Source organism: Condylura cristata, unplaced genomic scaffold (genome assembly GCF_000260355.1).
Source record: "Condylura cristata isolate star-nosed mole 26May11 unplaced genomic scaffold, ConCri1.0 scaffold00008, whole genome shotgun sequence".
NCBI classification, from domain to species: Eukaryota; Metazoa; Chordata; class Mammalia; order Eulipotyphla; family Talpidae; genus Condylura; species Condylura cristata.
The window spans coordinates 13,463,392-13,489,875 of NW_004567109.1; the positions used below are offsets into that span (position 1 = coordinate 13,463,392).

Here is a 26,484-nt window from a genome sequence, read left to right on the forward strand (position 1 = left end):
GAACCTGTTGTGCCACCGGGAAACCCTAAAGGCTTTTTAAAGAGTCCTTTCTCAGATTCTACTTCGGGATATTCTGACCCAGCAGAGCTGGTTGTGGGGCCCAGGAAATGACTACTTAACAAGCATGCAGGTGACTCTGAGTAGGTGGCCCAGGGACTGAGTTAACTGGAGCTTATTAAAGATCCCAGCCATCTCTTTCCATACACCCCGGTCTCAGTTCTCACACCCACATCCCAAGCTGAATCCTGAAACTGAATCTTAAGGAAGACTAGAGAATGTGTTTGCAACAGGTTTTCCAGGTGTCCTTAATTCTCTGCTCTTTCAGCCAGTTCTTCAGATTAGGAAACACTTTGCTGGCTGGCAGTCAGAAGGTTACTCACAGAGCACCCCACTGCACTGGGAACCTGGTTTCCCACATTAACTAAACCCTGGGGCAACACATTTGAGAGGAGGAAGTTGAGGCTCAGAAAATTTCAAACTCCAGTTTGCCTGATGCCAAACATGTGACCATTATCTCCATTTTCCGTTTACAGCTTCAATAAAAGAGGCATTTGACCCTTAGCTCACCAAAGCTAAAGTCCAGAGAGGCAGTAACTTGCAGGCATTGCAAAGTGCGTGAGTGGCAGAATAGGCACTCAAGTAAGACTCCAGGCCCCTCTGTGCTCATTTCTCAATGCTGGAGTTCAGACATATCCACAATTCCCAACTCCAATGATAATAACAGATGCTCCAGATGTGTGCAGATAGTAGAGAAGAGCAGGCAGGAAAAAGGGGGGGAAATCTTGCTTCACTGAGGCTCTACCCTCAGTGCAGACCCAGATTCACCTGCAGGCCACCAGGACTTATTCCCACCTCCACCAAGACCCCAGGAAGCAAGGGAGCAGGTGGGGCCTGGCTGTGGCTAGCCCAGGAGGCCACTGAAAGCCATGACCATGGGGATGGGGGATTCAGAGGACTATGGGCGGAGGGTGACCAGTCTGCCAATGACAATACGATGTTTTTTAAAGGTCCACTTCCCAATTTGCATCCAAGGAATCTAAGGCTCAGAGCTGAAGTCACTGGCCCAGATGCCAGGCTTCTGACCCTGTCTGGCTTCTTCACCTTGGCCCAGCAGCAGTTCCCCAGCAGTAGCTGGGAATGTGGGTGGGAGCTCTCTGCTCCATTCAAGGCAAATCACAGAAGAGCGAATGGCGCTAGAGCCTGGCGCACCTCCAGCAGGCCTTTCCTGCCCAGGCGCCCCTTAACCCATGTGGATGGAGCTGGAGAAGCTGTAGCCCCTCTCTGGAGGTGTCTTGACTAAAGCTGCTTAAATTAATACTCAATGCCCACCCCCCTCCCTGGCCAGGTCATCATGGGATGAGCAGTGATGAGAGTGGGCTGGCATCACAGCTGATCTCCCAAGGGGTCAGTGGCTGCATGTGCCAGAAAGGAAGTGGGAAGGCATCGGTCCCATCTGGGAAACAGGGAATTGTGCTGTAACCCCAATTTCTTAATCTAACTTTGACTTCCTTGATCTCACCTCAGCCCATTTCTGATCCAGATAGGACAAAGGAGGGGATGGAATATGCTCCAATCTGTCTTTCAACATGCCGCACCCTGTGACTAATAAAACACTGCTCCGAGCCCTACCCTAACTGCGCCAGACATCGTTAGTCACCCACCATGGTCAATCTCCTTTCCTTTTGTCAACCAAAGTTTACTAGAAACAGTAGTGTTCAGGCCCAAAAGACAAGTGCCGGTCTGTGACTTAGCCATTCTCTGTGCTATCTTAACAAATTTACATTTAGAGGTTTGCGATGTGGCCCACTTGATGATGTCTTTTTTTTTTTTTTAAGATTTATTTATTTTATGTATACAAGAGCCTAGGTGTAGGCTAGAGGCATAAGAGCAGAGGGAGAGAGGAAGAGGAGTCACCAGAGACAGAACAGGGAGCTGAACAGATGGATCCATTGAAACACTGTTGAGGGGAGCAGCGGGCCAGACAGGAGAGGTTTGCTGCGCCGTGTGGGTCAGCTCCCTGGCTGCAAAGGCTGCCGATAGCTCCGTAGTGCTGAGACTTAGTCCCCACCAAGGAGGCCCTGATATCTCTTGAGAGAGATTTTTGCCTACTAGATGACTTCTTTCTGCTTGGCAGCTTGTATGAGGATTAGTTCTACAACCTTCCTAGGCTGTGAGGCCATGAAATGCCAAGACCCATGGTGGGCAAAGGCAGGCATAGTAAGCACCTGCCTGTAGTTCTGGTGACCCATGAGCAATCCCTGAAACTACCACCAGACTTCTAACATGAGTAGGATATTCCCCATTCATTTATGCTAGTTTTTCCTTGCATTCAAAAATATGACTAACTGAAGCATTACTTCTGAGTTCCCAAAAAGTTACTTCCTCCAGGAAACATTCCCTGACTATTAAGGACAGGATCAAGGGCCCCATCTCTGAGCGGCAGGGGCACGGAGCAGGTGCTGATCTTTGCAGTTGCGCATACCACAAGAGCAGCGGCAGGAGCCCTGCGTGTTCACCATTTCATTCCTTAACCAGCACATTTAGTGAACGAACAAGCACTGCATTGTTGACCGCTGGCACGACTGCCTGGAGGGCAGACACTGGCCCTGGCCCTTACAAACAGTCCAAATGGCACTCCTCTTGCCCTCTGCAGAAGGGGGGTGTATGTGCACATGCTGGACTGAGGGGCGACGCCTTTGGGGTGTGGAGGAGACAGCTGCCACTCCCTGCCCGGGCCAGGCTGCCTTTCTTCAGAACGTGGGTCGCTGCAGTGACTCGTTCTCTGGTTTTTGGTTTGGTTTTAGATAGAGCCGCAGCCACCCTCCACCCACCACGCTGCTCTGACGCACTTGTAGTGTATACAGCTCAACGGCACCCGGGAGAACAGTGAGACGCAGCTTCTGTCCTTGCCCAGAGGGAAGCGAACCAGAGCTGCACTGCCCTGGGCACAGTGGGACACCATGACTACTGCACCTCTTGATTAGCTAAATCACTGTGAAAAGTCTAACTTCAAGTCACTCAGCTTCTCACAGCTTTCCAACTGAGGTGTTATCTTTCAACAAATAGGCAGTAGGGACGCAGGTCTGTCCAACTCCAAGGCAGTTCGGGGTTGGCCGAGTGGGTCAGGGGCCCACCCCGTGCAATATCACCTAAGGAAGAGTACATCAGAGGTTAGAGTATAAAAATTTTATTACACATACAGAGTATTACCACTAACAAATGCAGACAGGCTAGGGAGGACACAATACTATTTGATGAAGGACAGCTAGCTCTTTGGAAAGTGGACAGGGTTGGGTGGCTGGGGCCTCATGCCGTGTGGACTGGCCAGTCAGACAGGAGAGCACATGCCAAACACCACGGGCGACCAGGGCAAGGGCCTGCCGCGTGAGCCCACTGCCTTCCATGACTGATCCGGAGTTTCGAAGGAAGCCACACCCAGGAGCAAGCGACTGAAGCAAAGGGATGCCCGAAGGCAGCCCAGCTTGTCTCTGAAGTCGCGGCTACACCACGGTAAGCAGCGTGTTTCATAGGATGGTTTCCACAAACTATACGCAAAGTGTCTAACTGTCACAATTCCGTGAAGTACAAAACACTGAGTTACAGGCTGTGGGGAAGAGACGGTGCACCCACGGTGTCACCTTCCAATCCTGGTCGGTCTGGGGCGGGGAGAGGGGAGGTTTCTTTTTAAACCAAGCCCTCATTTCAATGTACAAAAGAATTTCTCTGATCGATATTAAATTGTATTCGAAAACAAAAGTAACTAAAAAGCAAATACTAGTCTATGTTGGGGAGGAAATGGGAGGAAAGAATGAGTCCTTCAAAGCAGGAGGGAAGACAATCGGGGAGAAGTCCAGTGGCTGTGGTCACTCACGCTGCTCCATTTTTACTTTCGGTGGTCTCAGGAAGGTCCGATTTTTCTTCTCTTTCTTCCCCTTTGTATTGGCTTGGAAGTTTCTCCAGCTGTCTACACGACCATCTCGACTTTCCTAGCGTGAAAGAAGGAGATGTGAGGTGAGAAAGCTAGTCAAGGAGAGAAAGGACACGAACCTGCTCCGCACTCTCCAGGCGCCCCGCCCCGCCCCATCCTGTCCCGCCCTCTGGAGGAGAACAAAGCAGAGTAGAACAGAGCTTTTCTTCCACTTCATGACACCAGGCAAGTGTCATACCAGCCCTAGAAGCTCCAGTTGGAATGAGGAATATTCACCGCAACAATTAAGCCACCATTTGCTGGATGCTCTCTGAGCTAGACATTTAGCACATTATTGTTAACCTCATAAAAAGCTGGCTGCAGAATGTTGGGTCGTGGGCACTTCAGGAAGGATGCTGCCAAGACTCAGAGAAGTTAAATCCTTTTCTCAAAACTAGATGAATAGCAAGCAGTATGGCCACTCCTTCCTTTCTGCCCTCAGAACTTACTTAGATGGATGCTCAAAGTCAGCACACGGCCTACTTAGTTGTGCTGAGAATGCCACTATGGTCTCTATCAAGTCCTCACTTCTCTTTTCCCATGTGCAAAAGGCCAAAGATAATCAACTCTGGTTACCAACCCCTACCCTGAGACTTAATCTACCTCCTAAATTAAATGTGCAAGCCCTGCTCTTTTATTATTTTTTTATTTACTTATGCATACAGAACTGGTGTACAGGTTAGAGGTGCCAGGGCGGTGAGAGGACTCACCAGAGACAGAGTGGGGAGCAGAACAGGTGGATCTACTGAAACACACTGCTGAGGGGAGCAGCAGGCAAGACAGGAGAGGTCTGCTGTGCCTTGTGGGTCAGCTCCCTGCCAGGAATGGAACTTGTGCCGAAGCAGCTGCAGCCAACTTCGCAGTTTTAACAAGCTGTGGCACCATGGAGGCACTGTTATTGAATGCACCTGGCAGTTGTACTTACCATAATCTTTAAAAAACCATTCAGGGGCCTCCCTGGTGATACAGGATTTAAAAACAGCACTGTCAAGCTACCTCCAGCCACTGCAACATGAGTTCGATCCCCGGCCAGGGAACTGACCCACATGGCACAGCAGACCTCTCCTGTCTTGCTTGCTGCTCCCCTCAGCAGTGTATTTCAGTCAATCTGCCTGTTCAGTTGCCCACTCTGTCTCTGGTGAATCCTCTCACTCAGCCCCCAACATACCTCTGATCTGCATCCCAGTTCTTATATGCATAAATAAGCAAATCTTTAAAAAAAAAAAAAACAAAAAAAAAACAATCAGGATCCTCACTGGCCTTGCCAGTGCTCAGAGCTGACAGGTGGCTGAATCAGGCCTTAGTCTCTAAAGTTTCCACTCTTCCCCACATACCCCATTTCCCTGTCTGCTTCTGTCACTCCTGAGAATGCAACAGGACCCAGTTTCTAAATGCGAAGTTTTCTTACTCTGGAATAAAAGCCACGGCTACTTTGAAATTTACCTCAAAGTTTTTCTGCCACTCCCTTTCTCGCTTAGCTTTCTCTTGAGCTTCAATCTCTTCTTCCCTTTGTCGCTTCCTAGAAGGAAAACCAGATCATAGTATTTATATGGAGACTTTATTAACCATACAAATTAAGGCATCGCCCCATAGAAGCAAGCATATACACTAACTAAATCAGTCCTCTGGAGTTCTACAAAGACGGCTGCCTAGAAAGGCTCTATTGTGAATGCCTGACTCTAAAACATGCAGATGAGACCGAGGAGAGGAGGGCTGTGGGTAGGTTAAGGTCGTCCAAGCTCAGTCAACACTAATCAGAGGTACTGGGCTCAGTGTGTGGCAAGCCTCCTTGAGAATCCAAGCCACTTTACTTCAGCAGAATGACCTTTGTAATACCAGGGGTTCTTACTCAAGATCTCTGGACAAAAGCCTATCACAAACAAGAACCTTTCATATAACTTCAAACAGTAAAAAAATGTCACTGCTAAACACCCATCAACAATAAACTCAATTAAGCTCAAACTTTCTGATAAACAAAAGAAAAGTAAACATTCTGAAAGTGACTACATTGTACAATACTAACCCTTTTCATTCCAGAAAATCAGGAAGACACACATTCTTGACTACAAACTCCTTAAGTACAGGTCTATTCAATATTTTCTGGAGTCAGACTCTCTTGCCCTGGTGATTCAAAGATTTGGCTGTTGTAGTTAACATTCTGTGTGATGCCTTTGTTAGATGACTCCCCAATGGAATTCTAAATGGTTTTACATAGGTATTTAGATACAGTTTACATAATGAATACACTCATATATACCTTTCATGCATTTCTTTGGCTTCTCTCTCTTTCCTTTTAATTTCCAGCTCAGCAAACAATTTCATGGTCTGTTTATATACTGCTTGTTTGAACTATAAAAAAAATCAAGAAAAGAAAATAAAAGCAGGTTATTTATCAGCAACTCGAATTAAGTACATTTAGATGGAAATTAAGATAAATGCAGATTAGGACCCAGCAGGGAAAAAAAATTTCTTCAGCACAAACTTCGGTGAGTTGACTCTCCCTCATGAGATAAAAACCTGCCTTTGCCATCTTTCCACTTTCACTATGCACATAACACACAGTAACCTCATTCCTGGGAAAGCAAGGACTTCTGCGCCTTTACTCCACAACTTGAGGTTTTAGAGGACCCTTTCCTCTAAAAAAAACTTCAAAAAATAACTCATGCTTTCCATAAATATTATGTCATAACTGTGCAAGGCACTGAACTAGGAACTAAAATAGGAAGCTGCTCTGAACTAGCCCAGCCTCAGGGGTCTCCTGGCTCTGGCAGAGCTACGACTTGACCCCTCTTGGTTTTCCAGCATCTGTTCTCCGTCCCATTAGTCCCTGTTGAGGCACACAGTCACCAAACTTAAAAGTGTTGTTTCCCAGCCTTCCTTGCCATGAGGTGCGGTCACGTAACTTAAGTTTCAGTCAGTGGGATATCTGGAAATATGATGTAGAAACTGCCTGGGAATCTCAGAAGGATCAGGCTTAGCCCCTGCTGCCCTCTTCCTCGATGCTGTTACATGGCGCCCGGGAGAGAGGCTGACACATCCTGGCCTCTGAGGCCAGGGAAAACCCCCTTTTGGCAAGGCCACAGGAAAGTGCTTGGATGAAACGTGGTCCACAGCTGCCAGGCCAGCGGCTATCTGCCCAAAGACTACCGCACAGAAAACAAATTATACTTTCTTGTTCAAGACCTCATGACTTTGTCGCAGTGTCCGCTTGAATTTATATTCTAACTGATACACTGATCAGAAAAAGAACACAACATTGGATAGAAAACAGAACTCTCTCTTTAAAATGTCCCCTGCTCAAAAAAAATTTAAATATACAAAAAATAATCTACCATACAGATTTCATAGAGCCAATATCCTAAAATCAGAGACACTGCAAAGTCTGTCACCTCTTCCATACTGTAATTTCCAGGCACTGCTCAATGCTGACAAGACCCAGCCCCCAATAAAGGCAAACAGCAAGAGTGAGAGAAGCTCTAATGAGTATGTCAATTATTTCTGGAAACTCCACTCTCCTGATGGACCATTACTAGGGATTCTGATTTTTTTCTATCACCATTTTTTTAGTTGTCTTTTACCTCTCCTGATTATAAAGGCTCACTTTTTCTGTCAATTATTACCTGAATACGATAAGTGCTTGTGGCTACTAAATAGCTTTCACCAAGAGTCACCTGTGGTTGCTCCCCAAGCTGTCTATGCCAGATGCAGCTGTTTCTGTACTTATATAATTTAAGCATTACAGACTTGATAGATGTTGTTATAAAAACAAATGCTTATTATTTCTTTTAAACTAAGCTGAATGCTTATGAAATATTCATAAGACATGAGTCCCTAAAAGTAGCTGCTATTCCAGTAAAGTATCAGTAAGACATCTGGAGAAGACTCCCAAGTTTCCAATGTACCTCAATAGAAATCACAAGTCGAATCTATGGGTAATGCTTGCGTTCACCTTTTACAAAACACAGTCAACTGCAAATGCACAAAGAAAAGGCCATAGCACTACATCAAAAAGGGTGAATAAAAAAGTGGGGAGGGTGTGTGTGAATGTACATTTAAATATTTTTGGTTAAAATGTTCAAACAACACCTTGCATCATTCTTCAGACTTCCCTTTCTCTAACCCGCCAATCAGTTTAATGAACCATGCGAGAGCAAACAGTTTTGACCATATTTAACTCACCAGCTCAGGATCATCCTCCTCCACATTTGTAGGTTTTCCTTCCTTCTTTAATTGCTTTTTTCGCTCTTTCACCTAGGAAGAATTTTTCCCATCAAAAAAATGAGGCAATACTTTGAGAATATCCACTGATCTGCACACATGATATGTGCCCTTGTCTATAGATAAAACACAAGGTTGATGTTAAAAAAGAATTTTAAATGAGCCTCTCCCCCCACCTCCAAAACAGCAACAATATCAAGGAAGGCTAGGAACCAGCAGCCCTTTCTCGAACCTCACCTAAAATCCAAGGGTGAATGGGGACAAGAGGGAAGTTGTCCCCAACTTACCACATCCAAAAAGCCTCTGGTATGTTGAAAGGATTACCCACTTATCTCTCACAGCTATGTGTTTATAGCAAAGGAAATGTACTTGACAAATTTGAGAAGCAACTACAGAATTTGTGGCATTAAGTGTAATTGCTTTCTGGCATTTCTACAACTATAATCCTGATAATGTTCACTGTGAGACGGGCAAAAGTGCCTTAAGCCATCATACTGATGTTTTTATCACTCTGGCAACCATAGAGATTCAAAAAATTAGGTATACCATTCACACCAGAATTATATTTTTCTATTAGATAACAAGATCAGTCCCATAGCTCCAACAAAAATCCAGGGCTTCTACCCTCAGAATGCCCTACTGCCACCTTGTGGTCAAAAAGCCTGTGGACAGCTCCTTCACAAACTAATACCACAATGATTTAAGGAAAATCATTAGAGATCACAAACGTTTCTGATCTCTAACCAGATTTTGGTCTCCAGGAGTCACTTCCAACACAATGATCAATAGGGCACATTTATGACTATCTGTCTCCTCTTTTCACCCATTTCCTCATTACTGATATACTCACTAGTATTGTTACTAGTTGTACAGTTGTTTCAAATTCCCAAAGCTCTTCATAGAAAAAGGTCCCAACCATATTCACTCCCAGCTGAAACATCTCCTACAAATGGTCTCAAGAATCTTGTCCCAGCAAGTAAAATAGTAAAGCAAAGACCTTTCTCATCTAACGCAAGGTATCTTAACATTTCCCACTACCCAGGAGATTTAGATAGTGCCCCCCACACAAAAGACCCCAAGCTAACACTGAATTTATTTCAGTCAAGTCCTCCCCAGCACTGTTAATGTAAGTACGTACCACCTATTTAAAAAATTTTTACTCATATCCCCTTGCCTGTTTTTCTAAAGCCCATGTCCCAACCCCGTCATAGAGATAAGAATAGGAATCAAGGCTCAAGCATCACAAAGGCTGTTCCACTTTTCCATTCTCAAAAATGGGGTACTGGACAACATGTGATGAAATGACATGAGAAGTCCTCTCCACAACATGGAGCCAGTGGGGAACAAAGTAGGAGCTGCATCCTAGCTACTCCCAGCCTGAGCTCTACAGTGAACTACGTTCTTCCGTAGGCCTAAGCATAAACTTTTCGATTCATGTCCACCACAGCCAGTGGTGAGCACACAAGAAGTCACGAGTTATGCCAGTGGGCATTGCTTCATTACCATTTACCCTCCTATAAGGTGCTAATACTTCCTGTAAACACAGCAGCACTATAAATACTTACAGTGTGTTCCACGTATTCTTTTCCTGCCTGAATTACATCCAGGGCCCTCTTCTTTTGTTCCTGATCCAGTAGCAACTTGTAAGCTTTGTCCACAGCTAATGCAAAACATTGAAATTAACTGTTTCTGCAAACACCCTCTGAAAGTCTGAACTATACTCAGGCAGTGTAAATGGACTTGTGCTATCTAAAAGCACTCCCTACTTGGTTAAACTATTATTTACTGTTTTCAAACTAATTTAAAAAGATACAACTGTAACAGTGACTTTCCTCCTGAGTCTTGGGAAAAAAGTAAATATACACTTGAGGCTAACTAAATACACCATATCTAGATTTAATTCAATGATAACATATGTCCAATTATTTTTATGTTTTTTAAAAAAGATCCTATGCATTAACAGTCTTTGTTAGCAATTAAAGTTGTAACAAAGCAAAATTATGGTCTACTTACTATACAGTGACATTGTGCTTTAGAATGACAACTGCTCTACTGAAAACCAGTTTCATGACCAGAAAATAAAACTATAACAATCGTTCTTGATCCAGAACAAGGAAGTCAGCCCCTAGCACTGACAATGTATTATGCAGAGCAGGTAAATTTACAAATACCTTCAAAAGCCTTTTGTGCTCTGTCAGCATCATCTTGATTTTTGTCAGGATGCACCAATATGGATAACTACAGGAAGAGAAAAGTTAGACTTGTCAATAAGAAGATCAGTAACTTTTCACCTGTATTTGGCCTCATTATAAAATTAAGTTTTTTTTTTAAAGATTTATTTATGTATGCATGCAGAACAGAGGGTACTGGCCAGAGGTGCAGGAGTGGTGAGAAGATTCACCAGAGGCAGAGTGGGGGAGCTGAACAGGCAGACTGACAAAGTACACTGCTGAGGGGAGCAGCAGGAGAGACAGGAGAGATCTGCTGTGCCATATGGATCACCTCTGGGGCTGGGAATTGAACTGTCACTGAAGCGGCTGCGGCGAGCTTGCAGTGCTGCATCCTAGGAGGGCCAGAATCTTAGGTTCTAATTCTGGTTTCAATCACCTACTAGCTGTGAGCTCTTAAGCAATTCATTTAACCTTTCTCTTAGTCAGTTTCCTCTTCTGCATTTAGATGGACAATACGAGGTACTTACAAGCTAATTGTTGTAAAACTGAAATGAGATAATGTTAAGAACTCAGCATACTGTCTAAAACACAACTATAGCCAGGACCTATTCCAAGTGACTTACGTGTATTATCTCCTTGAAATAATTACAGTAACCTTCTGGGGTGAGCACCATCATTATGTGCATTCTACAAATGAAGTTAACAAGTACAGAAAGTGTCTAAGTTCACACAGCTCCCAAAAGGTACAGTCAAGACTGAGACACAAGTCATAAAGCTCCAGCACCCAATCTTTTAACTACTAGACCATATTGACAAAATTTAAGAACTCTGAAGAGTTATTTGATAGCTACTTAAAAAGTTGTTTGGGGGGCCTTTCCAGGGGTGGCAAGGGGTTATGTCTCAGCACTATGAAGCTATTGGCAGGAACTGCAGCACAAGTTCCAGCCCTGGCCATGGAGGTGATCCACATGGAGCAGCAGGCCTCTCCTGTCTTGCCCAATGCCTCCCTCAGCACAGTATTTCAGTCGATCTGCCTGTTCTGCTCCCCACTCTGTCTCTGGTGACTCTTCTCTCACATACTCATATCCCTGCACCTTTGTCCTACATCCCAGTTTTATATGCATAAATAAATCTTTAAAAAAAATTGTTTTGACTATAGATTTGAATGTTTGTTTATTTAATTAGAAAGACTAAAGCATAGAATTAGGACATTTGAAACTTAAGAAAAAAGCTTAATATAAAAGTGCAAAATAGGGCCCCCTCCCTGGTGGCGCAGCAGGTTAGGACGCAGGACTGCAAGCTAGCCACAGCCGCTTCAGTGCGAGTTTGATCCCCAGCCCTGGAGGTGACCCATAGGGGTGGCAGACCTCTCCTGACCCGCCCGCTGCTCCCCTCAGCAGTGTACTTCATCAGTCTGCCTGTTCTGCTCCCCGCTCTGTCTCTGGTGAATCCTCTCACCACCCCTGCACCTCTGGCCTGTACCCCAGTTCTGTATGCATAAATAAATAAATTTTTATTTTAAAAAAGTGCAAAATAGAACCTGGGAAATAATCCATTAAGTTATGTAATAGGAGATAACTGAATAGATAAAGAAAAAAAATCTCGGCTTATTAGCAGATCAGAGGATGATTACGAGCCAGCAATATGGGGGCAATGACTGCTGAAGCAGGCATGACACTGGGTACTAAAGCATCATGCAGGAACTGTGAGCTCAGCACTGATAAGACCCTATTAAATATAAGTGCATAGGTGAGATAAAGAAGATGGAGAAAGTTAAAAACAAAAAAAAGGACATGAAATCTAAGAAAATTTAAAATGGCAAAGCTGTTAAGGGAGAGTAGATTATTCAACTCACTGAAGAAAGAGCTGGGGTAAGTCAACTGCCAAAAATGGAAGGTGTTTTAAAAGGCCACTCTACAACTTTATAGCCTTTAGTAAACATTTGCATGGGTAAGAATCAGACATTGTGTCTCCTTTCCTAGAGAACTCTTCAGAAAGCACTCTTTATATTAAACCAGATATCTTTTAGGTATTCATTTAAGTTTGCAAAACTCAAATTAAAGGAACGGGATCTTAGAAATAAAAAAATTATATGAATCAGTTAACATAGTATCTCCTAGAAACCAGAGGATTTAGCAAGTATGACTTCATGTAAGTCCTAATCAACCTGTACTTCTCCTAATAAGGGGAGAATATTCTATATGAATAGAAAGTTCATTTTATTCACAAGCTGGCTATCAAGATTAAGATGACAATACAAAAATCTTTTTTAAGTTTTTCTGAGTTACAAAGCCCTAAGTTAAAAAAATTTCATTTTGGCCCCAAAGTAATATTAGCAAATCCTAACATAATCATGTACATAATATATTTTTAAAAGGTTCACACTCCATCTATTTACAGAGAGATAGTACTGTACCTGCCGAAACCTCTTTTTTATTTCTTCATCTGTCACTTCAGGATCTATCTGAAGAACCTGGAAGAATCAAAATCAAAACTGTAAAAGAAATTAAAAGAATGTATAAATTTAAGAGGTGCCCAATAATTACACACACATTACAGTAAGCATCAAAATAATACTAAGCATACTAGACCAGCACCTGGAATAGTTCTAAAAATGCTCAAGAAACATAAATGAGCAAATCAATATCAAAATAATAGCTATACTGTTGTAGAGTTCTCGATCAGTACAGTGGCTACTTTAACTCCATCAGAAAAGTAATAACCAGAAACATGTTTTCAGTCTTGAGAAAATGTCGCATTTCTCCTTCATTCTTGAAGTGTCCTCCCTAACACACACTCATACTTAACCTTTGCAGATGTAAGAAAGCACAGCAACTCAACAGGGAAAAATCTAGCCTGGCCACCTGGTATTTATCGTCCAGATATGCCCACTTGCACCATCCATCAGCAGCAATTTACATGACCCAGTGGTTCTCAACCCCGAGTGAACATCAGAATCACACTGTGGAAACCTGAAAGCAATGCTCAGCACCTGCTCTGGGGAAGTCTGATTCCAAATCAGCAGAACTGGGATATGTATGACCCAATGGCAAGGAACATTTGTATTTTTTTTTTTTAAGATTTATTTATTTATGCAGACAGAATTGGGGTACAGGCCAGAGGTGCAGGAGGTGAGAGGATTCACCAGAGCCAGAGTGGGGCGCAGAACAGGCAGATGGACTTAAATTTACTGTGGAGGGGAGTGACGGGCAGGTCAGGAGAGCTCTGCCGCGCCATGTGGGTCACCTCCCTGGTGGGGAACTGAAGTTGTGCTGCAGTGGCTGCAGATAGCTTCATAGTGCTGTGTTTTAACCCCTTGCCCCACCAGAGAGATCCAACATTTGTATTTTTAAGCATCGTTTTAAAAATGAACATTCCTTTGCACTCTGGTAGTTTAGTGTTGATATTGAGTATTCTGACCCTATCACTGAAATACACACATTCCTTCAAACATCTATATAGTAGCTACTACCAGCTGCACAACTGCTACATACTAGAAATGCATCCATAAGTAAGCAGGTAAGACCTTTTTTTAAGTGCTTTTTAAGAAAAAGAAAAATGTACAATTAAAAGGATAGGGTCATTGGGCCCTCCCTTGTGGCGCAATGTGTTAAAGCACAACACTAGGAAGCTAAAGCCACTTCAGCATGAGTTCAATCCCTGGCCAGGGGGTGACCCACATGGTGTGGCAGACCTCTTCTGGCCCGTCTGCTGCTCCCCTCAGGAGTGTATTTCAGTGCATCTGCCTGTTCTACTCCCCGCTGTCTCTGGTAAATCTTCTTACTGCCCCTGCACCTCTGGCCTGTACCTCAGTTCTGTATGTATAAATGAATAAATGCTTTAAAAGAAGAAAAAAAAAAAAGCATGTTGTATTAAAATAAATAAAAGGATAGGGTGATTGTACAGTTCATGGATTCGCTATAGCACCTGTTACATATTTATTTACTTAGCATTCTAGGTCAGAAGAATGTGCTAAAACAGCAGAAGGTGAGAAGACTGTCAAAAATTCAGAAAGCAGGCTCCACTTCAGTGCAAATAAATCAGAATCAGTTAAAAATCTCCAGGGGATTTGAATCATATTAAGATTTGAGAAACCCTGATTTAAAAAAAGGATAAGGGGGTTAGAAGTGCAAAATTAGTAGAATTGAGGGTCCATTATTAAAAGGAGCAAAGAGAACCAAAAAAAAATCTTGAAGCGAAAAATAGCTTGAAACAAAAATTGAAAAGTAATCTGTCATGATAATCAGATGCTTACAGGGTCTTAGAAAAACCTGGACCAAATAACATCAAGATTTATACCAGGCCCTTCCTGGTGGCACAATGGGTTAAAGCACAGCAATGCAAGCAAGCTACAGCTGCTTCAGTGCAAGTTTGACCCCTGGCCCTGGAGGTGACCCACATGGCTAGGCAGATCTCTTCTGACCTGTCCCCTTCCCCCCTCAGCAGTGTACTTTGTGAATCTGCCTGTTCTGCTCCCCACTCTGTCTCTCGTGAATCTTCTCACCACCTCTGCACCTCTGGCCTGTACCCCAATTCTGTATGCATAAATAAGTAAATCTTAAGAAGATTTATACCCAGCTCTCAAAACATGCCAACTGTCCACCTACAATGGAGTTACTGATAGGTGATGAAGCTGAATCACCGCTGCATTAAAGACTTTTAAAGGTTATGACAAAAGCATACCCATTCTCAAATTCTAGGCATACATATGGGGAGAAGGAAAAAAACTTAACAAAAAATTTTCAAATCAGCGTACCCTGTCAAACCACGGGAGAAAAGAGTTGGGGAGGAGGAACATCACTCAAGAGGAAGAAGGCAGCATATAAGAGAGACAGCAGGCTGTAACTGCAAAAACACAAATATTTAAAGAAAAATCTTACCTTCCTTGGTTTTGAGGAAAAGGACTGTATTAGACCAAAACAAAGCCTAACAAACCCTAAAAGATATCCAAAATGAGAAAGGATGGAAATGTTCCCAAGTTCATCAGAAAAACCTTCCATGAAGTTAGTATCATCATGCCAAATGTGGGGCCTTCCTGGTGGCACAAGTCTCAGTGCTGTCAGGCTATCACCAACCACTGTGGCATGAGTTCAATCCCTGGCCAGGGAGCTGACCCACATGGCACAGCAGTCATCTCAGGTCTCATCTGCTACTCCCTTTAGCAGTATATTTAAGTAAATCTGCCTGTTCTATCCCCCAATCTGTCTCAGGTGAATCCTCTTACCCCCACACCTCTAGCCAACACCTCAATTCTTTTATGCATTAAAAAAAATGAGTAAAGTACACAGATGTGAAGCATCTGTGATAGTGTTGCAACTTCCCAATGACTTGGCGCAAAGTCAGAGTATACACATACAAGCAATAAATATTCACTGACTGCCTCCAAAGCTAATCCAACTCCTGTTTCTGATATTTAAGAGTTGGAAACAGTGAAATAGTGAGGCCAGGAAAACAGTGGGAACAATAAGCCTAAAACTTTTTAAGCCAAATTTTAAACATTCAATGCAAAGTTCTGGAGAATTGCTAGATATTGTGTTACTAGCGCTCTCCTGGAATTTAAGATCCAGCAGGGAAGGGACCAGTAACAAGTAATTCTTATAAAAGTGACTAAAACCAATACAGCTCTCAGGAAGCACAAAGGTCTATTCAGATTCTTGGAAAGTTTTTCTGAACTCCTTTTATGCCCAGGCTCTGGGGATACTACAATGAAAAGCCCCAACTTAGATCTCAAACTTAACTAATCACAGAAAACATGGCATTTATATAAGTTCCTGAACTCATACAAACTATAGTAGTCTCCTTTAGGATCTCTTGAAATAGAAATCCAGTCTTAGGTCAGACGTGAACTCACTAACCTGTTAACAAAGTACAAGTTCCAGATGCTGTGAAATAAATAACTACAAGGTACTGAGTAAGATAAATGGAAAACAAAGCTGCCTACTTGAGCCTGAAAATTAAATGAAAAGAATGTACATAAAAAGGGCAGGAGTGAGCAGGCATAATGGCTCCTTTAAGCTTATGGAAAGCTTCAGCACCCTTAATCAGAGAATAATTATCAGAAGCTTAAGAGATATGGGCTGAAAGTTAGAAATCTGTCCAAACAGGGAGCTGTAGGAAGGGTGGAGAAGAGGTTCCCTGAACAAGGATTCCTACAATAAGGCCCTTCAAATCCCCAATCTAATTTCTCCCTTTTCTATTGTTGCCTAGTAAGAGGGTGTATAGGAAGCCTATTCACATTTTAATTTATCTGAGAGGACAGCTATTACTTCTTAGCAGAAAAAGAACCAGTCTGTTTAACTCTGCAAAAAAACCTGATTCATTTAGGTATCTCAACAGTTGCTACATGAAAAACAGAAGTCACTGATTTCCTTAATCACCTAATTCAGTCAAAAGCTACTTTTTTTTTTTAAGACTTATTTATTTATGCATACAGAACTGGGGTACAAGCCAGAGGTGCAGGGACGGTGAGAGGCACCAGAGGCAGAGTAGAAAGCAGAACAGGCTGATGGACAAAGTACACTGCTGAGGGGAGCAGCAGACGCAACAGGAGAGGTCTGCCATGCCTTGTGGGTCACCTCCAGGGCTGGGGATTGAACTCACACTGAAGCAGTTGCAGCAAGCTTGCAGTGCTGTGTCCTTACCTGTTGCGCCACCAGGAAGAGCCACAACTTTTTTTTTTTTTTAAGTTTTATCTATTTATGCACATAAGAACTAGGGTAAAGGCTAGAGATGCAGAGGGTGAGATGCTTCACCAGAGACAGAGTGGGGAGCAGAACAGGCAGATCTACTGAAATATACTGCTGAGGGGAACAGCAGGCGAGACAGGAGAAATCTGCTGTGTCATGTGGGTCAGCTCCCTGGCCAGGGATCAAACTCATGCCATAGTGGCTGAGACTTAACCCCTGCACCACCAGGGAGGCTCTACCTTTTTTTTTTTTTTAATTGCAGTGCAACAGAGAAGTTTTAACCAGTAAGTTAAATCAAAGACCTTAAATTGGTCGAGGTTAACTATCCCTTTACATCTGAAGATAAATCTGTATATACTGGGGTTGCTACAAAATGGAGAATGATTGCTAGAGCAAAGAGCAAAACGACCACCTCATTTTCCTCACATGCTGCCATTCAAGTTCTTTTCACACACTATCCATGTTCAGTTCGAACTATGACACAAAACAGGTGTGTATTATGCTGTAAGCAAGCATGCAACTATGCAAAGCTCCCCTTCACAGAGGCCATGGCAACCAGCTCACCTCAAAGGGGTTCAAATTGAAGTAGGAAGAACCAGGACGGGTCAATCTTTCAATCTGATTTTTGGATGTTAGAACTGAATCTCTCTTCTCTATTTGTTTTACCTAAAATTAAAGAGACAAAAATTTCATTAGCACAGTAATAAACTCTAAGCTGTCTATACTGTTCAATGTTGTCTATGTTATTTAATCACACATTCTGGAAATATTTATCTGTATGTCTACATGTACCAGATATTTTGTTAAATACTGTGAATAATAATTATAATTACCATTCATTCATTTTAAGACTGTAAAAACTTTACAAAAGCTTATTACACTCAACAATCCCATATGGTAGACACTTAGAGATTTATAGACTGAGTTATTCCCAATTACGAAACTTATAAATAGAATTTGAACCCAAAAAGTCTGACTCCAGAGCAGGCATGAAGAGAACTTGCAGATCAGTTACAGTCATCATCTTCAAAGAGCTTCCACTATGATGCAGATATACTTGCTATTTTTATGCTTAATTTACATATTTTTATTTTAAGGAAAAAGTTATACTAAAATTCACACAAAAAGCAGTATTTAAAATGTGTATGGGAAGACACAAATAACTCTCTACCTACTCTAACAGTTCAAAAATTTCTGACCTGAAGACAATGCTAAAGAGAATAAAGAGAGAATAAGAAAAGACAACAAAGAAGAGGGAAGAGAAAGAGGAGGAAGAAGAAACCTAGCACCAAGTAGTCCCAGGAAAACATCCTTGGTGTCGATGTGAAAGACAGAATGATAGCTGAAATGAGTAAATGTGTATACACCATTTCTATTCCTATGGCTAAAGAGACTGAAAAAATTTTCAGTAACATAAAGTCATTCCTTCTAAGCATACTCCTCCTTCATCCTTTTTAAAATAGCTTCCATTCCTTTCCATACTATCTACTTTCCCAGGCTTATATTTCCATATAACAGCCACTTTGACCTATCTCCTACATGTTTATCCACCACAGAATGCAAGTTCTAGAAAGGCAGTGTTTTTGTGTCTGTTGTTCAATATATATATATCTCCAACCCCTAAGCAGTACATCAGTACATGTCAGGTACTCAATAAAAAATGGCTGAATATGACTGAAAGGCCGTCCTTTAGAGACTTTCTCTCATTCAGTTAAAAAATACCAAGGTCACATTCTTTATTTTAGTAAAAGGTAAGTGAAATAAGTTCCACTGTAATTGTTGAGCAGTCATTAGAAGCCAAAAAACTTTGGTATCAAGTTGGAAACTCCAGGTAAGAATGAAGTCAATTCAGGATTGACTTTCAAATGACTGGAAGTTTCAAAAAGGCATACTAAAAGCATGTGCTAATATATATTTTTTTAGCTTTTTAAAAAGATTTATTTATTTATGCCTGCAACAACTGGGGTATAGGCTAGAGATGCAGGGGTGAGAGGATTCACCAGAGACAGAGTGGGGTGCAGAACAGGCAGACTGACTGAAATACACTGCTGAGGGGAGTAGTGGGCAAGACAGCAAGGTCCGCTGGGCCATATGGGTGAGCTCCTTGGCTGGGGACCTAACTTGTGCTGCAGTGGCTGTGGATAGCTTCATAGTGCTACACTTTAACCCTGTGCCACCAGGGAGGGCCCTAATGATCCTTTTTAATGTAATACACAGTGTTTAAAATATCAGAGATAAAAGGTGAATGCCACATAGTGCTGAATGGAGCTCACAATCTGGAGGGCACCAACTCTATTCCTCAAATCAATGTCAACTTTAATGAGGTCCATCTTCAACCTTTTTTTTTTTTAACTCTGAGAAAGATACTTGTGCTTTAGATTTTAAGACCACTTTTTAGGGAGCTCTCTGCTCGTACAGGGATTAAGTCTCAGAACAATGAAGCTATTGACAACACTGCAGCACAAGTTCAATGCCTGTCAGGTAGCTGACCCACAGGGCACACCAGCCCTCTCCTGTCTGGCCCACTACTGCCCTCAGCAGTGTATTTCAGTAGATCTGCTTGTTCTGCTTCCCACTCTTGTCTGGTGAATCCTCTCACTCCCAAACTTCTGGCCTGTCCAGTTCTTGTATGCATAAATAAATACATCTTTAAAAAAACAAAAAGGACCTCTTTTTATAGTCTCCTTCAATTCTCTTAAAAACTCTTGTTTTAAATGTCAGCTCTCCTTTTACAGACCTGTAAACTAAGGATCTGCAAAACTGCTGCCTTGAAATAATGCAATCTGTCATGACAACTACCTTGCATAAATCCAATCTGTGGCTCACTCACTCCAAAGGATATGCCTTTCTTTCATCTACTCCTTCATTTACTCATTATTTCCTTAGTAATCACTATGTACTAGGAGCTCAAGATGTGAGAGTAAACGAGGCTCAGACCAAGGCTGTGACTCTCCTCCTAACATAATACCATGCTGTTAGATGCTGTAAGATCCCAAACAAATAACTTCAGCTCCCCAAACCTCAGACATCTGTAAAAAGAAGATAATGCCTACTTGGCAGGATGCATAGTAACTGGTGTTCCCAAATGGCAGGAATAATCACTAATATAACTCATCACAGAGGACTAAGAGTAGAAAACGTTTCCGTTTAGACGAGAAATGGGGATCGAGACGGTTAAGCAGTGCCCGCTAAGCCAGCATCTGCCAGACCCTGTCAACCCCCGACTCCGCGGACTTGGGGAACTTCGTGCGCGCCCAGGCACTTCTTTGGTCACGCTCTTCGTCTCCCGACAGAAGTCGGACCAGGTCCCTTTTTTATTGCCCAAGGGAACCCCAGCAACCATCAGGCAGCGACGCGCACACGAACCCCCAACCCCCATCGCCCCGAAGGCCAGACCAGAGGGGCCGCCCAACGGTCCAGGCCAGGAGGACGACTGCCTTCATCCCCGGGAAGAGTAAGCCCTGGAGGGATCTCTCCTCTGCCACTATCCCTCATTCAGTGTTCACCTCACTATAGAAGGTCATAAATGCTTCCTCCGTGCTGCCTCCACCGCCCGAAGCCCCGCTCTCTCCTGGAGCCGCCATTTCCCCGGCTCAACCACCACGTGACTATTCTGCGCAGGCGCTGCCCCACGTGATTCTTACTGGTCCGCCTCTCTAACCCCGCCCCCTTCTCTGCGGCTCTTAAAGGGCGCGCATCCCAGGCCGGGCTAATCTATGTAAAGTTTTAATTGGGATGAATTACACGTAACATACAATTGACCACTATAACGTGAAGAATTCATTGTATTCATGATGCTGTGCAACCACTACTTCATTCCCAAAACAGTATCAACACTTCAAAAGGATGGTTGGCATCTATTAAAGTTACTTAACTACTGACAACTAATCTGTTATCTGTGTCTATGGATTTACCTACTATGCATATTTCATATAAATGGAACCACCCAATATGTGATTTTTGTGTATATTTCTTCCATTTATTATGTTTTCAAGATTCATCCAAGATACAGTATGTGTCATCACTTCATTACTTTTTATTGTTGAATAATCTTTCACTGTATGTATATATCACCATTTGTTTATGCATTCACCAGCTGGTGGCCATTTAGACTGTTTCCATTTTTTAGATATTGTGAAGTTGTACTGCGATGAACATACATGTACATGTATTTGTTTGAGTACAATTTCCAATGGGGGGGATGGGATGTTTAATTCTCAAGTGTCACTACAAGTGACAGTAGTGCTGAAGTAACTTGCCTAAAAGTGAAGTTGCTGAGTCATTTGGTAATGTTATATTTAACTTTTTGAGCAACTGCCAAGCTTTCTCCACAACAGCTGACCCATTTTACATCCCCACCAGCCATAGGGCTATAGAGGCCTATAATTTCTGCACAGCCTAACTCACACTTAGATTTCCATTTTAAAAAAATTATAGCCACCCTAATGCTATTTTCAATAGGGGGGATGGGGCAAGACAAACAAGGCAAGACCCTCTACTGAATGCCCACCCTAGGAAATAACGAAGAAACAGCATTATCTAAAAACAAGAAACAGTTTCTGAAAGTGCAACAGTTTATGAAACACACCAAATTATCACTAGGATTATAAATGACGATGCGTCTTATATCTATTGTTAGGCCCCTAAGCCCCTCTGTCTGGGTCTCAGAATCACCCTGGGCCCAGAAAGGAGGGCAGGCAGATAGCATTCCTGGTGCCAGCTCCTGGAACTGGCTGAAACTAGACCGTGATATCAGCTCCTGACTCATGACTGAGACATCTGTTCTTAGAAAACCGTCCTTGAGTGCTGTGAAGCTTGTTACTCTTTGAATTTGCAGTGGCTAGACGTATCTAATGGCCTATAAGGGCCTATATATTCTCTGGCATTCCTATGGTCTGGGTCTTGCTCTCCCTGTGTGGCCTGATGCCTGCAGGAAGGCTTGACCCCAGCTGGCTGGCTTAATAAACTCTGCTTGCTTGTGCATCTCTGGTCCTGTTCTTCGTCGCGGGGGACAACCGGGTGATTTCGGACCCTAACACTATCACTCTCCTTCCTGTGTTCTTCCAAGATTTCCCACATGACTTTGAATGTGCGCTACAGGCATTTTCTCCCACTTAAGTCATACAAGTCAGGGTTAATATTTTTACAATCAAAAGATGGTCAATAAAAACAGTTCTAAAAAAAAAACAATTCTATAATTTCATAGGAAGCAAAGAGGAAGCAAAGAAAGGTAATCTGGCCCAATCCTCTCATCTAACAGAGGAGGAAAGTAGATATAGCGTTAGCAAATGATGTAGGCAACGACGATAAACGTCATGAAGGCAAAGGCTATTATTTACATTTGCTAGATGGTAGAAAGGTGGTTAAGGCAAAACCTTCCCCAGACTCTCAGCTTTCATCCATTTCATTGCACCACATTGCCCAAAGTCCAGCTGTCAAGTCCATTCGATAACATAATATTGCATTTAACAAATATTAATAAGGTGCGACTTGACTATGACCCTGATAACCTCAGAAGGTGAAAATTGCAAGGGCCGAGAAAGAACAAACTAGGAAGCTGTAACAGAATGACTAAGGAAGTTAGGGACGGTGATGGTAAGTGACACTGAAGAGTGAAATATCACAGCAACAAAAAAAATAGTAACACTTATTAAGAGACTAACATGTATATTTAAAAAAAAAAAAATCCCACAACACTAAGTCAGGGCATCCGGGACGTCAGCATCCTCAGCATACCGCCCCACCAACCCTGTATTACCCACATTTTTGATGCTGGTATTCCAGGAGGGAAAGCTTCCTTTAGGTGCTTTATAACAACAACGTTAGCATTGAAATCGCGGTGTAAGGACACCGTCAAGCCTCATTCTAAGAGTCCAAGAGCCGAAATTGTGGCTTCCTACACTGTCCTTCCTCTGCCATGATTAGTCGCTTGTCCTTTGGCCAGGGAGGCCCGGGTCCGGGTTGGAGAAACACAGGTCCGCGATTCGCTCGGGATTTGTCGCAGCCGCAGTCCTCCCGCCTCCTCCCGCCTCCTCCCGCCGGTGATTCGCTTCTCCCGGCTTCAGCCCGCCTCTCTCCCGAAAAGATTGGCTGCGGGCCAAGGAGCCGTTAGCGCCCACGGAGATGCTGCGCCGCCTGCGCCAGTGACTGGAAGGTGCTGCCCGGGGAATAATGGCTGTCGTGGCTTTGGCGACGCGGATGCGGCTGGGCGTGTGGGGTGTGAGGACCATGCAAGCCCGAGGCTTCGTCTCCGATGGGGTAAGCGAGCGGCAGCCACGGCCACCCCGGCCCTGAGCGCGCAGCCCTGCGCCTGCGCCGCGCCTTCACCACGGTCCCGTCTTCTCCGCAGGCCGATAATGTCGAGTCCAGCGGGGGCTCCGTCCGGGATGCCGGTGGGGCCTTTGCAAAGAGAGAGAAGGCCGAAGAGGATCGGTACTTCCGGTGAGGTCCATGGGCTCCGAGGCCTCCCCAAGTCGCCCCGGCCTTCCTGGCTTTAACCCTCCAACCGCCACACCTCTACCTGCTTGGTCATCTGGGGCGCTCCATCCCATCCCCCACCAGAACTCCCGGGCCCCAGAACCTATTACACCCTACACTTGCGGTCCCCACTGTCGCCACCCACTGGGCGCTTCCAGTGCCCAGCCGAATAGACCCGGAGACCCCCGCATGTATGTCCTCTGGGGGTCTCCAGAACTCTCAAACCATGGTTGAGTTCTTCCCGAATGACTGACTGACCGTCTCTCTGCTAGTGCCCCCCCATGTCAGGCGAAAGCCCCCTGGCTCCTTGCCTTGTCAATTCGACCGCCCACTCAGTGCTTGAGGACCCTCTGAGTCCTCACCCACCATCACCCTTTTCTGTTCTTTTTTCTCAACACGCCCTTGCTTTACAAGCTCTGCAAAGATGGGTTTTCCTGACTATTCGGGACCTTCCAACCATTTCGTATTCCCCCAACATGGCCAGAGTTTCCGGGTCTTTAGAATTAGTGGCCGCTGCACATGGTTGGCGTTCTCCCTTTTCCTAGAGACTTTGGCCCAGCCCAGCCGGCCCAGCCCTGCCGGCCCAGCCCTGCCGGCCCAGCCCGCCCAGCAAGCCCAGCCCTGCTCAGCTTAACTCCCGGACTGGAACGATTCCTCTGTCTCACTTAAGAGCATGGAGTGGGTGGGACCTGTTTACTCCTTTTCCTAACCCTGGGTTATCTCTTACTGACTGATAAGTGTCTGCAGTGGGGAGCAATTTCTACCTGCTCTTTGCTTACTCCTAAGAATTACTACCATGGTGCCTGCTATACCAGAAAGCACTCAGGGGGCCCTTACATTTTACAGTTAAGAAGACCTGAGGCCCAAATGTGACTAAGCCAACATTTGAATCCTAAATTGGACTGTCAACTACTGCCCATGCATGAGACACCCTTTGCTGTTGTTTTTCCCACTTCTTCATTTTGGCTTTTACATGGATCAGGCATCTCTCTCTCTCTAGGCAAAGAAAACCCCACATAAATGGAATAGGACTTAGTTATTTGTCTTGAACTATATACCCCATTGTCTGTCCATTACCCCTGCTTTTATCATCCCCCCCCCAAAGGGATTCTGTTCTCTGGATTTTTCCTCTAATAAGATATTGAGGATTTATGTCATACCTCTCTGAATTTTTTACTTTTAAGAGGAACCTGAAAGGAACTATTCATGATAGGATTTCAGGCACTAGCTCCAGGGAAGTAGTCATTTTGGCCATGTAAAAGTAGAGTTGGCCCCCAACTCAAGGGATTGAAGAATAACCAAACAGTACCTCAGCTATTGCAGGTTACACTTAGAGTTCTCACTGGGGTGAAGGATTGGGATTAAGCCCATGGGATTGGGATTAACCCTATGACCTTGTAGACAGAAGACTAAAGAACAACTGTCAGCCTTGAAGGAGCACCATGAAGATGAGATCGTTCATCATAAGAAGGAGATTGAGCGTCTGCAGAAAGAAATTGAGCGGCATAAGCATAGGATCAAGAAACTAAAACTGCACGATGAGTAAATGCACACAGTTCCCCACAGAATGACCACATGTAATTGCCCCCTGCTATGCAGTTCTGGTTTAATTGATATATATCTGTGTGCAACCAACAGATTAAAATAAATTGTCACCAGTGAATGGAGTGTAATGCATTCTTCTGTCTGGAGAGGGGAAGGGGAACAAACACTACTGAGCTACTAAAATGAATCAGGGTGCTCGCAGACAAAGCACAGCACATGGCACGGGAAAGTGCCCTTCTCCATTCTGACATTAGAGGTATTCAGAGAAAGCGTCTTAGGACCATCCCTGCTGGTGCAGCTGGCAGACGCAGCACTGTGAAGCAACCTGTAGCCACTGTAGCTCAAGTTCCATCCCCAGCCTGGAGCTGACCCACAGGGCGCAGCAGACCTCTCCTGACCCATCCGCTGCTCCCCTCAGCAGTGTACTTCAGTAAATCTGCCTATTCTGCTCTCCACCCTATCTCTGGCGAATCCTCTCACCTCCCACACCTCTGGCCTGTACCCCAGTTCTTGTATGCATAAATTTAAAAATCTAAAAAGAAAACTTCTTAAAGAATAAACCCCAATCTGAGACATAAGGTAAGGAGCAATCTAAAAAACAGGAATGATTGCTTTATTTATTCTTAAAGATTTATTTATGCACACAAGAACTGGGTTACAGTCCAGAGGTACGGGGCGGGGGTGGGGGTGGTGGTGAGAGGATTCACCAGAGACACAGTGGGGTGCAGAACAGGCAGACCTACTGAAATACACTGCTGAGGGGTGCCCCAGGTAAAGACGAGAGGTCTGCTGCGCCATGTGGGTCACTTACCTAGCTGCGGCTTGCTTCATAGTCCTTTAACTCATTGCACCACCAAGGAGGGCCCTTAGTTTTATTTTATAACCAAAGTAACTAAAGCAGGAAATTATAAGGAACTTTCTCAAAGACACAACCAGATCCATGCTGAGCAAACACTTTTTATTTCAGCACTCCTGTTCCCACAATCTACTTTCTATGTAGAGAATCCACTGCCAACTAGATCCCTCCTCTAAGTGGGATAGGTCATGGTGGGGTGAGAGGAGAGTACCTGGATGAGTAGGATGGGTGGTAAGGACAAAGGTTCCTGGCAGTACATGTAACAGTGCCAGTGGCTGGCTGGCTGTTAGCAATTCAGCTGCCACACAAACCCCATCAGCATGTCAGTGCATGCCTATGGGATGCAAACACACTCTTGGAATAGAACTTAGTTTGAGATTTTCACATTCATAAACCTAAAGTTGTAGTTCTCAATTCAGACTACACCCTGAAATATGTGGGGAACTTTAAAATTAAGCCAATGCCTCAGCACCATTAAATCCAAATGTGAGATTGGGGCCTGAGTATTTTCAAAAGCTCCAAGTTTTTCCAACATGTTGAAAAACCACTGGTGTAAAAAAATCC

At 43.9% G+C, this 26,484-nt stretch overlaps 2 protein-coding genes across 2 annotated transcripts; one reads left to right on the forward strand and one right to left on the reverse strand.

Moving 5' to 3' along the window:
• Positions 1 to 3,176: 3,176 nt before the first annotated feature.
• Positions 3,177 to 20,659, reverse strand: DNAJC8 (DnaJ (Hsp40) homolog, subfamily C, member 8). Its single transcript, XM_004678684.2, has 9 exons — positions 20,549 to 20,659; positions 17,607 to 17,708; positions 12,773 to 12,829; positions 10,357 to 10,423; positions 9,751 to 9,845; positions 8,147 to 8,218; positions 6,225 to 6,316; positions 5,411 to 5,486; positions 3,177 to 3,986 (listed from the first exon to the last, which is right to left on the reverse strand). The coding sequence occupies exons 1-9, from the start codon at positions 20,624 to 20,626 to the stop codon at positions 3,864 to 3,866; spliced, it is 762 nt and encodes a 253-aa protein (XP_004678741.1). The 5' UTR covers positions 20,627 to 20,659; the 3' UTR covers positions 3,177 to 3,863.
• Positions 20,660 to 23,123: 2,464 nt separating this feature from the next.
• ATPIF1 (ATPase inhibitory factor 1) lies at positions 23,124 to 25,182 on the forward strand. Its single transcript, XM_004678685.2, has 3 exons — positions 23,124 to 23,300; positions 23,392 to 23,483; positions 24,921 to 25,182. The coding sequence occupies exons 1-3, from the start codon at positions 23,214 to 23,216 to the stop codon at positions 25,063 to 25,065; spliced, it is 324 nt and encodes a 107-aa protein (XP_004678742.1). The 5' UTR covers positions 23,124 to 23,213; the 3' UTR covers positions 25,066 to 25,182.
• The last annotated feature ends 1,302 nt before the right edge of the window (positions 25,183 to 26,484 follow it).

Excerpts from the sequence above, each read along its gene's own strand:
- DNAJC8 (XM_004678684.2), bottom strand. The coding sequence starts at position 20,626 with ATGGCGGCTCCAGGAGAGAGCGGGGCTTCGGGCGGTGGAGGCAGCACG. Across the intron at positions 8,219-9,750 it reads AAGAATACGTGGAACACACT|GTGAAAGAGCGAAAAAAGCA; the intron begins GTAAGTATTTAT and ends AATTCTTCCTAG. Across the intron at positions 6,317-8,146 it reads AGGAGGATGATCCTGAGCTG|TTCAAACAAGCAGTATATAA; the intron begins GTGAGTTAAATA and ends TTTTTTTTATAG.
- ATPIF1 (XM_004678685.2), top strand. The coding sequence starts at position 23,214 with ATGGCTGTCGTGGCTTTGGCGACGCGGATGCGGCTGGGCGTGTGGGGT. Across the intron at positions 23,301-23,391 it reads GAGGCTTCGTCTCCGATGGG|GCCGATAATGTCGAGTCCAG; the intron begins GTAAGCGAGCGG and ends TCTTCTCCGCAG. Across the intron at positions 23,484-24,920 it reads GAAGAGGATCGGTACTTCCG|ACAGAAGACTAAAGAACAAC; the intron begins GTGAGGTCCATG and ends ATGACCTTGTAG.